Source organism: Sceloporus undulatus, chromosome 5, assembly GCF_019175285.1.
Source record: "Sceloporus undulatus isolate JIND9_A2432 ecotype Alabama chromosome 5, SceUnd_v1.1, whole genome shotgun sequence".
Classification (NCBI taxonomy): domain Eukaryota; kingdom Metazoa; phylum Chordata; class Lepidosauria; order Squamata; family Phrynosomatidae; genus Sceloporus; species Sceloporus undulatus.
Genome location: NC_056526.1, coordinates 182500885 through 182515500, shown reverse-complemented (window position 1 = coordinate 182515500; position 14616 = coordinate 182500885). Strand labels below are relative to the sequence as shown.

Genomic DNA, 14616 nt, shown 5'->3' with positions numbered 1-14616 from the left:
TCAATAAAACACTATTATGAATTTACCAATTCCTATTAGTACTCTACAATCAATTTGTCAGTAGTCAGCGATCACAGTCGAGAGTGGGATATTATCATCAACTTCTATATAGAGTCTAATGGATAAACCCACTGGAAGTGATCCAGAGCAGATTCTTGAAGGTCTCTAAGGTAGTAATGCAATGGATCTCTTCCGGTAGGCTATTCCATAATTTTGGGATCGCTGCTGTAAACGTCCTATGGGAAGTTGTCATTAACCTGGTTCTATGGTGTTCCAGTAAATACTTCCCTGAAGTTCTGAGAATGTGGGCCGGATTGAGTAGGGAGAGGTGTTCCCGCAAGTAACTCGGGTCCAAGCCATGTAGGGCTTTAAAGGTAATGACCAGCACCTTGAGTAGAGCAATCAGGAGGGCTGTGCTCGGCCCTTTGCTGCTGCAGTGCCTTTCTCCTCATAAGGAGACCAGTGCCATAGCACTGCATTCTAGGGGCGTGCGGAGGAGCCCCCCCATTGTAGCAAAGAGGGGTGCACTTGCCACTCTTCATCCCATGGTGGGGGGAGGGCCCAACCAGGTGTCCCCATCTTCTGTTTAAAAACTGTTTATTTAATGGGACTTGAGCATTCACATATTTTGATATCCACAGGGGAGGTTATCTCCCGTCCTTATCCCATCAGTGTGTGCGTGTGTGTGTGTGGGGGATGTGTGAAAGCCTTTCATATTGTAGCACTGATCCTGTCATTATCCTGTAATTGAAGCAACATTGCATTAACACAAACTCCCGTTAATGCAAAATACCAGGGCAATGCCACTTCACCAACGGGACAATAACAGGATCCGTGTGATGTCATCTGAAAGGCTTTCACATGCTCACTGTCACTCGTGCCTTTCTGGATGGGACAATGTCTGGATAAGCTTGATGTTTTATGAAAGTCCTTCCCATAATTGCGTGGGAAGGACAGGACAGGGAGGGGACAATGACATCCCGTTCCCTTATGTGATAATCTCCAGGGCGTCCTGGAACCAAACCATAGTGGATGCCAAGAGCACTTCTGAGGTGCTATACAGTTTAAATGCAAAAGAATCATAGAATCATAGAATAATAAAGTTGGAAGAGACTGCAAGGGCCATCCAGTCCAACCCCCTGCTATACAGGAAATCCAAATCAAAGCATCCCTGACAGATGACCATCCAGCCTCTGTTTAAAGACCTCCAAGGAGGGAGATTCCACTACACTAGTAATCCCCAGGGTAAAAAGTTGTACATAAGCAGTGCAAAGACTCATTCTGAGTACATAAGAAAGTGGTGCTGCAAAGTTTAAAATTAGTCCAGCATAACCCTCAAGGTAATGTTGTGCGAAAGTAGGGAGATTACAACCAGAAAACCAGTGAAACTCCCCAGTAAGAACCACAGTCTTACAGTTTTACTGCTCCTGCATTCTTGCTGGGGATGGCTGGTAAAATCAGCCAGAGGTGACACGGAGACCTTAGAGCTGTCTAAGGCTCTGTTTTTCACATTGGCAGCTGGCAATATCCATGTTAGTGCACTAGTGAGTTTGGTCCATGTTTTACTCTGAATTTTAAAGGACATTGAAGCTACTGCTCTATCCTCCTCCAAGCTTCAACACCTTAGACAGTTCTTTTAAACTTTGGACTGCTATCCAGAGCAGATTCATGGTTCCACTGAAATGAATGCCACTTGCTGCCCCTGCTTTGACAGTAACATTTTTTATCTTCAAGAATGAAGCCAATTGTGTGTCTTATTTTGAAGAAATCTAGTCTTAGACTGCTTGCCAGACTGCAGATGTAATGCAGTTTGACACCACTTTAATTGTCATGGCTCCATCCATTGGCAACCTGGGATTTGTGGTTTGTTGTGGCACCAGAGCTCTCTGACACAGAAGGCTAAATATCTTGCAGAACTGCAAATCCCAGAATACCACAGCATTGAGCCATGGCAGTTAAGCATTAGTTCTGCAGTGTAGATACAACTTTAGAAGAAACCATAGTTTGGAAATAATTTGTTTATATTTTTAATGCCTTATTTGTAGCATTTCCACCAAGGAGTAAAAAAAATTAATAAATCATTATTTTACTCACTGAACTCCACCATTGTTAATTTTGAGTAATGTCTTGTTACTTTGATTAGTTACTGTCCAATTTTGGTAATTTGAAATGCCATTTTTAATTTAACAATTTAATGGGCTAATTAACACGTAACAAATTATTTTCAAATAGTTCCCCCAACAATCTTAAATCGAATGAATTAAATCTCTGTAATGACTTAACATTAACATGGTGACGGCAGAATTTCTAAACTCTGACAGAAATTGATTGTTTGGATCTATATCCAAGATGGAGAGATTTGCAACACCCACTGAGTCAATTTTTCTTATTTAGGGAGAAGTCCTCCAAATACCCCCCAGTGCTTGCTGTCCAAGGTGTGTTTCCCAAACTGAGGGCTTTTGTGAACATGAAGGACGAATCCATGAGGTAAGCAGTATTTACATACCCTATTTTGGGATCTGTTGCTTTCTGGAATTATCTTGTTGGGAATTTTATAGGAGAGGTTCTTTTTGCAGAAAGACATTGTGAGAGCTTTGCGTTGGAAATATTGGCTGGAATCCTGCTAATAACACATGCAGCTGTAACCTGCAAGACTAGTTAATGTCCTTTAAAGATCATTGTAGAAATAGGTATCGAGTAACACCTTTCATAACAACACCCATGTACAACTATGGGTTATGGCACAGCTGCACAATCTGACTGCAATTTTGCATGTGGGAACAAAAGAAATGTCTCTCTCCCAGACCCTCAATGGGTTTGCTGGCGGTCCCAGAAGACTGAAAGCATTTTTTTTTTGTTTCCTTGTTACAAACCTGTAGCCAAATTATAACTGTAGGTCCTTCTACCCCAATGGTTAACTGGTTGATTCATTGCAGGGTGACAGGAGCTACATATATATCTTGCCTGTCATAGATTTAGTTGGGCTTAATGTGTGTTGGCATACTGAAATATGTGATGGGATTTGCAGTGGAATGTTTAAGTAAGAAGAGTTGTTTAGCACATTCTTTTGTGCTGAAATAACAGAAAGAAGGGAGGAAGCCTGATTCAAGAATACCCAAGGTCTTTTTACATGGGAAAGAAACCAGGATGGAGGGGGCATGGGAATGTGAAAGGGCAACAGTTGTTTTGAGTTGGCAAGGAATGAAAAATTAGCCCACCAATCATTTTTAATTGTGTGTGGTTTAATTAACTTTCCCTAATGCTTGCTGTTTAGTTCTGACAATGAATAAACCTATAGTTAATAAAAGTTTTCGGAGTTTACCACTGAAAACTGGAATTTCTGTACTTTGGAAGGCACTGGTTTTGACACAGGGCTCCATCCTGATGCCATCAACTGGAGCAGTTCCCATAGATAGAAGCTGAGGACCAGCAGAAGAGTGCTAGTAAAAATTGCTAATGTTCATCTAGGGCAAGAGTGCGCAAAGGGGAGGCCACATGTGGTACCTGGATATCTCTTTTGTTGCCCTTGAAGTCCCCTATTGGCCCCCTAATCCACCCCCAAAATAAAACAAGGTTTCAGCAGTTTTCCAAACAATTTTTGCCTTCAAATCATGTAGAAAGCACTCCAAATCCATGAAAACATGAGAAATTCCCCACACTGACAAACATCTGAGGACCCTGTACTAACTTCAAAAATTTCCTTTCTCTGTAGACCCTCTCAAAATGGCAAGATACCATTTTAAAAAAAAAACTTGCAGAAGAAAATAGATGTACTTAGCCTTATTTGTGGACTTCCACCCAGATATGGATGGTTGGAGAAAAATGGCCCTTGGTGCCCATGGTCTTGCCCATCAAACATTGGATCTCAACAACAGTCTAAGCAAGATCTACCTGGTTGTTTGGCCAACATGCCAGGCTTGCTTAGGAAGGCTTGTTGCCAGTAAAGCATTGCAATTCTTTCTGAGCCAGTTCTGTGGCGCCTTCATCTTTTGTCTGGCTCTTGCATTCAGGGAACTAGGTCAGAAGAGTTGTATGTTACTTCACACATGACCAAACTAAAGTTATTGCTGCAAATTAACTTTTGAGCAGATACCCAAAGATGAAAAGGAAAAGGAGCGAGATAAAAAAAGAGAGAGAGAACAGGCACACTCTTGCTGCCAACTGGGTCATGGAAACTAGTTTTGGCATTTTCACTAGAAAAATATGAATATGTTCTTTTCCAAGAGTTCATTTGTTGCATGATGTCTTGGAAGGCGATGAGAGAAAGGACAATTAATCTTCTTCTATCTTGTTCATTTAAATTGTTCCAATTTGTGGAAGAGCTAAGTACTAGGAGTTGGAGAAAAACACAAATAGCCTGGGAGAGAAGTACTGTGGACAACTGCATCAGTTTTGGGGGCCAGTTTTCTGTCTGTGCTGTAGAAATGTGGGGAAATCAGGGGAAAATAGAAATGGGCAGTAGCCTATTTTTGGTTTTGAAAATGAGTATTTTAAAATGTTAAATTGTGGTGGCAACCCTTACAGTATGATTAAAAGATGAATTGCTGTCCCAGAGGTGCTCTTACACTACATAATTCCAGCGCTATTATTCTAACTTTAACTGCCATTGCTGCATCTTATGGAATCCTGTGGTTTTTCATTTGGTGATAGGTGCTGCTTTTGCATCTTACCTGCCATGAATTTAAGGGCAGGCTAAAGTATGATGATGGGATATGCAGTATAACAAATGATGTAAGGGAATGATTATCACACAGATGGTACGATAACAAAAGAGAGGAGTCAAGTATGGATGAAACCTCCAAGGTCATTCAGCTGGGAAGGAGCTGAAAGAAAAAAACAAAAAAGGAGGCAGTATAGGAAAAGAGAAAAGCATTTTTTTAATAAGAAAGTGTGTAACAAATCAACTATAAGCCCACCAATATTTTGAAATTATGTGTATTTTAATTAGACAATGTTAGTGGTTGCTGTTTAGTTCGGTAGTTACAGAATAAAGATTTGAACTACTTAATACCCACTTCAGAAGAATGGAAGATTAAAGTGAATGAGTTTGCAATCATGGACAAATTGTCCATGTATATAGCAAAAAAAAAACCAAAAAAAAAAAAAAAAAAAAAAAGGGGGGGGGGGAGAAATAGGAAAACTTTGGCAGGAGTGATGTTTTGATATGTTAGATGATCGGTGAATATTTATTGGAAGCTGTATACTACACAAAATTAATAATTAAAAAAAGAATAAAAGTTTTAACTACCGAACTGTGATTTTCTGAACTTGGTTGACTTCTGGATTTGACATTTGGTGGGACACCGGAACTGTCTGGTTGAAAATTCTAGATGCCTCTGCTAAAACTTCCACAACTGTGTAAATATGCTTTATATCCTGACGCTTGGATATCATTCTGTATTGCATTTGAAGAAGTGGGTTTATATTCACAAAAGCTCATGCTAAAATAAAAACTAGTTAGTTTTAGAGGTACAGCTACATTTCCCCCTCTCCCTTCCTCCTTTTTATGTTGCAGGAAAATAGCAGCACTGCTGTGAAAACTCTCCCCAAACTGCAACCCTGAATTCATAGATAAGGCCATGACAGTTAAAATGAAACCACAGTGCTATTAATTGTGTAATGTGAAAGGGTCCCTGGAGTCTTCCAGGAGAAGCAACTCTCCTTTTCATGATGCAGAAAACATGGGGTCCAAGGAGTATGGCGAAGGAACACAAAAACAGACTGGGAAGAGGCACATGCAAACCTAGGTCTGCATTTTGCCTTCCCTGCATTTCTGTGGCCTTTCCAGGATGCACCTGTAACTCTAGACCAGAGTTCATCTGTCGGCAGAATTTTACCATGAAAACAGACAATGGAACTTCCACATTCAGTTGCTACATTCCTTTTAGTATCAGCTGCTAAGGACAAATAACAAGAGCTACTCATGGCTCTAAATGGGATCAGAGAAAATTAGTGTACCTGTTGTTATTTCTGGGTGATGGGTTCTCTCATTACTTGATTCTAGGTATTTCCCCCTCTTTTAGTTCTGCAAATAACAGGGCACACAGCAGGCTGAGAAAACAGAAACAGGACTTTACTCTGAAAACATGCAGGGGCAGCCATGTTGGCCATACAATCAACCAAAAAGAAACCAAGATCTAAAATCCATTCTGCAGTAATACTATGATTGGCCAACCTAAAGGTCTAAATTATATCAAGTTGTGGTGCTGGAGAAGAGTGCTGAGGATACTGTGGATAGTCACGAAGACAAACAAATGGATCACTGAACAGATCAAGCCTGAACTCTCCCTGGAAGCCAAGGCCCGTTCCAGATGGGCAAAAACTACGTACTAGGTATGTACTAGGGTTAGGAAAGGGCGTCCTTTCCAGATGCCCTAACCTTAGTACATACCTAGTACGTACAAAATGGCAGCGCCCATTCTACATGGGTGCCGCCATTGGGACATCATGACCGCACTACCTCCAAACGGAGCAGTGCAGAAGTGACGTCCTGGTGCCGTGTGAGGACGCCTGGGACACCCTTTCCGCAGTGTCGGAAGGAGCTTCGAAACGGAGCTCCTTCCTGGGTTTGTGGCGCTGGCACAGCCTTTACACGGCTGCGCCAGTGTCACAAAAGAGAAAGGGGCCGAGCGGGCCCTTTCTCTTCGTCCCCGCTGCTGTCGGGTGTCCTTGGGGCATGAAGCCCCAAGGACACTCCTTTCCAGGCTGCGGGGAAGCATCCTTTTGCCGCTTCCCCGTGGCCTGGAAAGTGGCAGATCGGGGCCTTAGAGGCTGCCACTGTGGCAGCTGAGGCCCCGATCCGGCGGGGAAAGGGGCGGGAAAAGGCTGCCCCAAAAGGGCGGTCTGTAAACTGCCCAAATTGAGACTATTGTACTTTGGCCATTTCATGAGAAGGCATGAATAATTGGAAGACTATGATTCTAGGAAAGATGGAAGGGAGCAGAAGGAGAGGAGACTGCATAACAGATAGTTAGACTCAGAGAGGCCATGGGCCTCAACGTACACAGGACTTGAACAGAGCAGAAGAAGACAGAGAGCCTTGGAGATGTCTCATCCACAAGGTCACCATGAGTCAAAGTCAACTGGTGAGCAGTTAAAAACAACAACTATTATGTTAGCTTTTGAAGTTTCACAGGCTTCTTCATCAGGCAGAGATGGTAGAATAGTAGGCAGGAGAAGCAAAGTGACAGTGTTGTGGTCCCACTGGTGTCTACATACTGCTTTAGTTGTTACAGGAAATGTGTGCATACATAAAACGAGTCCCTCCCTCTTCCACAGCCCTAAGCAGAGTGAGAACAAAAGCAATAAAACTGAAACAATAAACTTTGGCTTCTCCATTTGATGTTATAAAGTACCCTACTCTGAGAACTGTATTTGCATGCATTCAGTTTGAAGCCATAGGCCACCATTAGTTTTTATTGAAACAAAAGAATTAGTGCCTACATTGCTTCTCCTGCCACACACATAAACATCTCCTTCCATCCTCCCGTGCCTTTTCCTTTTGGGTTATATCTTTCATCTTGTAAATCTAAAGGCAGGAACTTACTACAGGTTGAGTCTTGCTTACCTGAAATGCTTGGAACCAGGACTGTTTTGGATTTTGCAATTTTTGTTTGGATTTCAGAATACCTGTATTTGTATATTTGTACATAATGTGATATCTCGGAAATGGGATCCAAGTCTAAACACAAACTTCATTCTTGTTTCATATATAACTTAAATACATATCCTGAAGGTAATTTTATATAATATTTTAAAAATAATGTTGTGCCCAAAACAAATTTTGTGTACACCTAACCATCAGAAAGCAAAGACAACACTGTCCCGGCCATCTATGAAAAGGTTTGGGTTTTTGGAATATTTTGGATTTCAGAATTCTCGATAAGGGAGACTCAGCCTGTATTCACTTTTGTAAGCTGCTGTGGAAGCTCTTTTCAACTGAACACTGGCAAAAATATTTATAATAATAAATCAATTGAGTTTATATTTTAAATTCTCACATTGCTGATACCTTCCTCTTGCATGATGAGTGGTGTCCTTTTGGCTGCAGAAGGAGTTACATTTGGAGAATGAGGCCTGAATTCCACTGTTAGTGTCAACTAAAGGAGAGCCAATGTGTCAACTCACCATTCAACAACTGATTCAGTGGTTCTATTCTAGTTGAGAATAAACAATAGGATTTGGGTCTGATATGCTGGTAGGATGGATCTTTGTTCTACTGTGACACGGCTGTCTTATATCCATCTATTATTCTCCAGTGTAGATAAGGCATTAGGTTTAATGAAGGACAGGGCTCTTGCAGCTATATTAGTTAACAGATTCCAGATCAAGAAGACATACCACAAAGTTCCATCAGGCAGAACGATGACATGTCTCTTCTGTCACCTCCAAAAAAGGCTCCTTTTAGCTGAAGTAGCCCTTATAACACAACTATTTACTAACAAGGGGTACATGACTGTAAGATGGGTTTTGTGGGGTAAGGGAGGAGCAGAGGCATCACTAGGGGATGCAGATGGCACCAGATGACACTTCCAAGGGGGAATTACATCCAGTTGGGCCATCTGGCAGCCCCTTCAGTGGCAGTGGCAACAGTGGCAGCTTCTCTGCTCCTTCCTTCCTGCCATCATTGTCTCCCTTTCCTGACTGGCCTACTACCAGGCAGCAGCAGAAGATTGCTGTAGCCTCCAGCACTCACCCCTTCTTCTCCACTGCTTTGACTCCCTTGGTAAAAAGAGCCAAGAACTCAGAGAAGCCTGAATGGATTGATGCCAGCCCCTTCTTGTCCACTGCCCTGGCTCCCTTGATTCAGACCCACAACCACAGAGAAGCCTGTATGAGTGCGTGCTGGCAGATACAGTAAGCTTGCAGATGCGCTTTTGGTGCCTGTCCCTTCTTCTCTGTTACCTATGCTTTCTCAGTAATGGCTGCAGAGAAACTTGAATGAGAAGCCCTGCTCTTCCTGTCCCTTCCTGTTGTTTCACTTGACTAGCCACACTCCTTCTTGATAGCCCTTTTCCAGGTATGGGTCGTGGGCAGGTGAATAAGTTGGTGGGAGTGGGGAGGGCAGGGTAGGCTGCTGCCCCACTGACAGCCCTGTCTGGGTCTGGGTGCAAGTGACTGAGCTGGGTGCAGGTGACTGAGACAGTGGGAGGAAAGGGAGGGAGGGTGGGGAAGTACACCACCATCCCTTTGCCCCCCTCCCCTTTCCTGGCACCTGTATTGGGTGACACCAACCTTTGTGGCCCCACTGGGGAGGAGCTGTCCATAGTACAGTCGGTACTCAGAGTCTGTGGACTTGCCATATGTGGATTTAAGCATCTGCAGATGGCAAGCCCCCATTGTCCCCAATGGTGGTGCATACTCGTGGCTGTGCTGCCATTAGAGACAACCCCTGTTATCCCCAGTGGCAGTGTGGGGACAATAGGGGCTTGCCACCCGCAAGCCGCAGATGCTTGCACTTAATTTTTGTAGTAACAAATGCCTATACAGTTAGCCCTCCACATTTCCAACTTTGACTTTTGAGGATTTGATTGTTCATGGATTTGATTAACATATTCTCTCTAGAAATCTCTAGGTCCTCCAGCGCAACTCTGTGGTCAACATCCACCATACATCGCACTGAATGACATAGAGATTCTTAGAGAGAAGACTTCTCTAGGCATTTCTAGGTCTTCCAGCACAATTCTGTGGTCAGCTTCTGGCAGATGTCAACTATAGAGTTGCTCTGGAGGACCTAGAGATTTCTAAAGAGGTGTTCTTTCAGGTAAAAAAGAATACTATCGTGGTATCCAGACCAGCGCTTTGCGCTGGCCTCGATTCATGCAAGCGTTGCGCAAGGGCGGTGCCACCACACACCCTACAACCCTATCATGGCACGGCGGTGTCAAAATAGTGGTGCCCTGTCTACATGGGTGCCGCCATTACGACGTGACAGATGAATAGCATCCGCGCGTCGCACTTGCGATGTCATGGGTGCGCCATTTGCGTGACAAAAAAAGAACCAGATTTTTGCAGGTTCTTTTTCCACCGGCGGGAAGCCACACGGTTTATCCACTGCGGCTTCCCACTGGCGGAAAAGGAGGCGGCGGTCTGTATCTTGCCTATTTTTTTTTTTATTTGTAGTTTTTCAACTTTCATAGAAGTTCTGCATTCTAACCTCAGTGAATATGGAGCGCCCATTGTATGTATGATGTTAAGATTGCACCATAATGAGAGATAATGTTATTTCTTTTGCAGTTAACAGTGGGCCACTTGCGGTTGGTTCCAGGACCATCAGTAGGTCACTAAAATGAGTACCCAGCTTGTTGGGGGCAATTAGCTTGCAGTTTCTAAACTGCTTAGGGAATGCTTAAGTGCACTGATAAGCAGTATAGAAATGTACTTGCTATTGCTATTGCTATTGCTATCAATGGATACAGAAATTAGTAGGTGGTAAAATTCCATTAAATATAATGGCATAGTGAAAGCGTGTCTCTTTTATAAAATAGCAAATTAAAGGTTTGCTTTTTTGGAATTTATACCTTTTTGGAATATTTTGAAGCTTGGATAGTTGAATCTGCCGATAGATCTGTGGATATGCAGGGCTGGCTGTACCTCTGTTTAGTTACTTCTATAGTTACACTATGTGTGGTCATATTACTTAGGTGTGGTTTGGCTTGCAGCATTCTGATGGTTTACTTTTTAAAAGATAACTAAAATAACAATTTGAGTTATTTTTGAACAGTGAGAAAGCAGGGTTTCAAAAAAAATGTATCTATAATGCAACCAGGTACTTGGAAAGGAGTGAAAAGTGGAATGCTAACTATTTACTTTTAAAAAGTAACTTTCCAAACTCTGATACTTAGACAATTTTCCTTTGCTGGCCTTAGTAAGGGCACTAGGAGACACCTGTGTTCTGAAAACTTTTGGGCCTTCTGCCAGTAGGCTAAAATGAGACATAAAAGGAAGAAACATGGCAGAGTATAAAAACTTAAATGTACTGTTCAGTTTTAAAGCAAAGCTGTAACATTTTCACTTTTAACACATGTTCGGGAGACTGGCTAGAAAAAATGCAAACATTAAAATATATGACATGGTTTTATCTTGTCTTTCCTTTCATCATGGGATTAAGAACAGAGGAAAAAGAAATTTGGAGCAGTGGTCAGAGTTGCTATGTTTGAGTGGGTGGATCTATCCATTTTACTTCCCTCCTTTCATTTTTGTTTTGCCTGCAAAAATGGAACATACAAAGATGTACATCCATGTGGATTCTGGTCAAACTTCACCTTTCAAAGGGAGATTACTCCCTAATGCAGCTTCCCTGATTCCAATGGAGCCTTCCTGCCTGGGGAAGATGAGTCCACCAGATTTGGAAGGCACTCTGTTGAGGAAGACAGTCTAATGGTTAAGTAGCAGGGAAATGTTTCTAACTAGAATCCAGAAATAGCAGGAATTTCCCATGAGTATGAAACCCATTAAGAGTAGAGGTGGTAATTATGCTGCAGATGGTCTACCTTTCTCCTTTCCTGCTGAGGATGATATGAACAAGATCTGTGCATGAGAAAATCAATAAATGCTGCAGGTTTGAGAACAAGTTGAAGACAAGAAGCTAAAAAAAGGTGGAACTCCATTGGGACCATCGGATTCTTCCTTCTCTCCTGGAATTTAGCTTCCATATAGGAGAGTGTATTTAAATGAAACCCTGGGGGCTGGGGAACTTTCAAGACCCTGTGTGCAGTGGGTTTGAGCTCAATCTGGGCCCTGCAAGGTTATTGATCAGTTAAAAATAAACTAATTCTGAGCAGTTTGCTGTGCATTTTAGTATACCATGTAGTTTATTCCAGGAAAGAGATACACGGAGAAAACTGGGTGCTGTAGGTGAATAGCATTTGGACATACAAGGATGGCTGGTTGTCTCTCTGAAGATCTGAAGTATAGCAATAGAATTTGCTGTTTGTGGGAATAAAGCTGTGTGGTTCTGTCAATGCTCATCATGTATTTGAAAATAAACTTAAATATTTCTGAAAAACCTTATGTTCCTGGTGATCTTGTCCACAACAACAACAACAACAATCTATGCCACTCCCCAGCTAAGTAAAGTAATGCATGCCTGGAACATGCATACTACTTAAGAGAAGTGAGGGGCATGTGTCACGGTAAGTTCAGGAAGATGATCAAAACAAAGACAAGCATTACATGGTGTGATCTACATCTTTTAGTGCTTTATTTTCATCAAGAGGTTAGATTTTGTTGGGCATGTCTGGATGGTCCTTGTCCAGTTACTCAAAGGATTTACTAAGGGCTGCAGTAAATTACTACCAAAATTCTGTGACCAGGGTGCTAACTAGAGCCAGCTACAGGGAACATTAACTCCCTTGTTGAAACAGTTTTCCCTGCTACTGGTTTGTTTCTGGACACAATTCGGAGCATGTTTCATGATGGATAAAGTTCTGTATGGCTTAAATCCAGACTTTCTGAAAGATTATGTCTTCCTATATGAATTTGCCCGAGTTTAAAGATCCCCAGGGGAAGCTTTCTCTTGGTGCCGGCACTGTCACAAGAGCATTTGGTAAGGATTTGGGAGGCTGCAGAGGTAATCCAGGATGACCCTATTTTAACTGCCATGGATCTATGCTATGGAATTCTGGGAAGTGTAATTTGTTGTGGCATCAGAGCTCTCTGACAGAGAAAACTAAGGATTCCATAGCAGTGAGCAGTGGCAGTTACAGTGGTGTCAACCTGGATTATTTCTACAATGTGGATGCAACTGGAGAGCGCTTTCTTGATGGCTGCTCCCAGACTGTGGAATTGCCTTCCATGGAAGACTAGTCTGGTCCCCTCTTTGCTTTCCTTTTACCTGCAGGCAAAGGCCTTCTTATTATTCAAAAAGGTATTTGATGATGAACTACTTGGTTACAAGAACATTTTTATGGGATGTGTGTGCTGTATTTTTACCTTTGTTAGGCTTTAAAAATGAATCACACAGTTTAAATATCAGTGATGTTTTAATAAACCTTATTTAATTGTGCTTTAACTTTTTATTATCAGGTTTTGTTAGCATTATCTTGTTTTAATTATCTAAGTCCCCTTGGGCCTAAGGCCAGTATATATGCAGAACATAAATAAAAGGAATAAGTATAAATATAAGTATAAGTGTAAATACAAATAGCAATGTAAATATAATGCCAGGTGGTTTTGCCAGACATCCACTCCCAGTTCTCCAAAAACCTTATTTTATATCAAAGCAAAGTATGAGGTCTATGGGGTGGGACTTATTTTAGAAGAAAGTTCATACTTCCTTGTGGCTTCTCCTTTTAAAAAATATTGTTTGTTTGTTTTGTATTGGGGAGGGGGTTCTGAGGACTCAGCCCATGTATAGCTCATGTATTAGGTCACAAAGAGGGGAAATAATGTCTAAGGTAGGCCCCTGGGAATATTAATCTCTACTTTGTCAATAAATGGCTGATGAGTGTTTCCTCTCTATTTTTACCTGCAGCATGGGACAGAATGGACAGGTTCTGGATGTACAACCTGCTCATGTGCAAATGGAGAGGTTTTTTGCAACCCCAAACCTTGCCCTGACATTCCTTGTGAGAGAAGTCAAGTGAAATCTGACAGTCAAGAAAAGTGTTGTCCACAGTGTCTTGGCAGTGGAGGTGAGGAAGTGTGAAGGCAGGTGATTTGTGCTGATTGGTGATTTTTGTTCCTTGAAAATATAAGTAGACTTGCTGCTGCTAACACTGCCCACTAGTTGAATGTAACTCCCACAGATGGATATAACTTTTCTCTTGCTGTCATGTATTAGTTTTGTTTACAGCTAGTTTTATCAAAAAGGACAGTGGGAGATACCTGTGATGCTGCTACTTCAGGCGTGGTGGAGGATGCTATCCCACTCCTAGTATCAAAATAAAAAAGCCAGCTAGGAGTCCAGTCATTTTCTGAATATGGAACAGCAAAAGGGATGCCATCATGTCCTTCACTTCAAGTAGCAAATTATCTTGGGTTGGTCCTGTGTGAGGAATACAGCAGAGAAAAGTCCATAGCTTTAATAGGGACTGATGAAGTATCAACAGAATTACAGATGTGCCTTTCAGACCAGCAAGTCTCTTAATCACATAAAATGTTATGGAAACCAAGTTTGGAGGTTTTTAGGAAAGAAGAGAAAAAAGCTGACTTGTTATTGTAGTCATGAAGTCTGAACGGTCACAGTTTTAAGATGGAGTGGATGAAGAGATGAAGACTAAAATATCTTAGGCTAGTGGCTCTCATTCTGGGGACCACAAATGTTGAATGCCAGCTTCCATCAGCCTTGGCCAGCAGATCCAGCGCTGAATGATTCTAAGAGTTGTAGTACAACAACATCTGAAGTTCTACAAATAAAGAACCAATGATTTAGGCTTTACTAGGTGTCATCAAAGTTTCAGATTACACCTAGGCATATTGGGATGAAAAGATACATAACAGCTGATTCCTCCAGTAAATATATATATATATATACACACACACACACACACACACACACACACACACACTCTCTCTCTCTCTCTCTCTCTCTCTCTCTCTCTCTCTCTCTCTCTTCAATAGTTGGATTTATTTCAAGCCTTTTCACAGGTTCCTTAGCAGGCTGAGAATAAAAGG

At 41.9% G+C, this 14616-nt stretch overlaps 1 protein-coding gene across 2 annotated transcripts in view; it reads left to right on the top strand.

The window, feature by feature from the left end:
* The window catches only part of FRAS1 (Fraser extracellular matrix complex subunit 1), a 326081-nt gene that overhangs the window by 117043 nt on the left and 194422 nt on the right, over nt 1–14616 (top strand). For both annotated transcript variants that reach the window (XR_006104125.1, XM_042469094.1), the window contains exons 4-5: nt 2395–2487; nt 13475–13634. Coding sequence is in view for 1 of the 2 variants with exons in the window: in XM_042469094.1 (XP_042325028.1) it covers nt 2395–2487; nt 13475–13634 (253 nt within the window). In the remaining variant the exon portion in view is untranslated. The remainder of the gene's footprint in view (nt 1–2394; nt 2488–13474; nt 13635–14616) is intronic.